The sequence below is a fragment of the Galeopterus variegatus genome, unplaced genomic scaffold (assembly GCF_000696425.1).
Source record: "Galeopterus variegatus unplaced genomic scaffold, G_variegatus-3.0.2 Scaffold112700, whole genome shotgun sequence".
Taxonomy (NCBI): domain Eukaryota; kingdom Metazoa; phylum Chordata; class Mammalia; order Dermoptera; family Cynocephalidae; genus Galeopterus; species Galeopterus variegatus.
In genome coordinates this window covers 1-724 of record NW_007838811.1, presented here as the reverse complement: position 1 = coordinate 724, position 724 = coordinate 1, and the positions used below count along the sequence as shown (strand labels likewise).

The 724-nt window shown below is 45.2% G+C and overlaps 1 protein-coding gene across 1 annotated transcript; it reads right to left on the bottom strand.

Moving 5' to 3' along the window:
* Positions 1 to 5: 5 nt before the first annotated feature.
* Positions 6 to 360, bottom strand: LOC103584793 (bcl-2-like protein 11; the record flags this gene model as incomplete). The annotated part of the gene is made up of 2 exons (XM_008565656.1): positions 230 to 360; positions 6 to 61 (listed from the first exon to the last, which is right to left on the bottom strand). Coding segments are annotated over exons 1-2 (180 nt in total), but the record flags the coding sequence as incomplete, so codon positions are not given.
* Positions 361 to 724: the final 364 nt, after the last annotated feature.

Genomic DNA, 724 nt, shown 5'->3' with positions numbered 1-724 from the left:
TGGCAAGGAGGACTTGGGGTTTGTGTTGATTTGTCACAACTCATGGGTGCCGGGCTCCTGTCTGTGTCAAAAGAGAAATACCCACTGGAGGATCGAGACAGCAGAGAGGATCTTCTCACAAAGATGAAAAGCGGGGATCTGGTAGCAAAAGGGCCGGGGCTGGCCGGTGGGGCCAGCGGGCCTTGAGGGCTGCCGTGGGGGCAGCGGTCCCCTTCGCCTTCAGGATTACCTTGCGGCTCTGTCTGTAGGGAGGTAGGGGCCCCAGGCCTGAGCTGGGGAGACCTCTCAGCAGGCTGCAACTGTCCACCTTCTCTGTCACACTCAGAACTTACATCGGAAGGTTGCTTTGCCATTTGGTCTTTTTTTCTGTAAGTAAAATAAAAAGAAAATCTAAGATTATCTTAAACAAAGTAATAATTACAACAAATAAATTTGCTAACTTCCACCTATTCATTAAAAACTCTTGGAGTTAATACCAAACACTTAAAAATGAAGTCATTATATTGTAGACTTATCTGCCAATCTCCCAAATAAGGATAAAAATGCACCTAAAACAAACGTACGAGTCTCTTTTTTCGGTACGTGCAGGGGGGTGGTACTAAACTTCATTACACTAAACAAAACACAGTAACAACTTTCAATTACTTGTGGAACTGGTGCTCTCACACACACACAAGTTCTAAGAGAAGCAGCTTGTCTGAATTCTATTCATATGTGCTCTTCC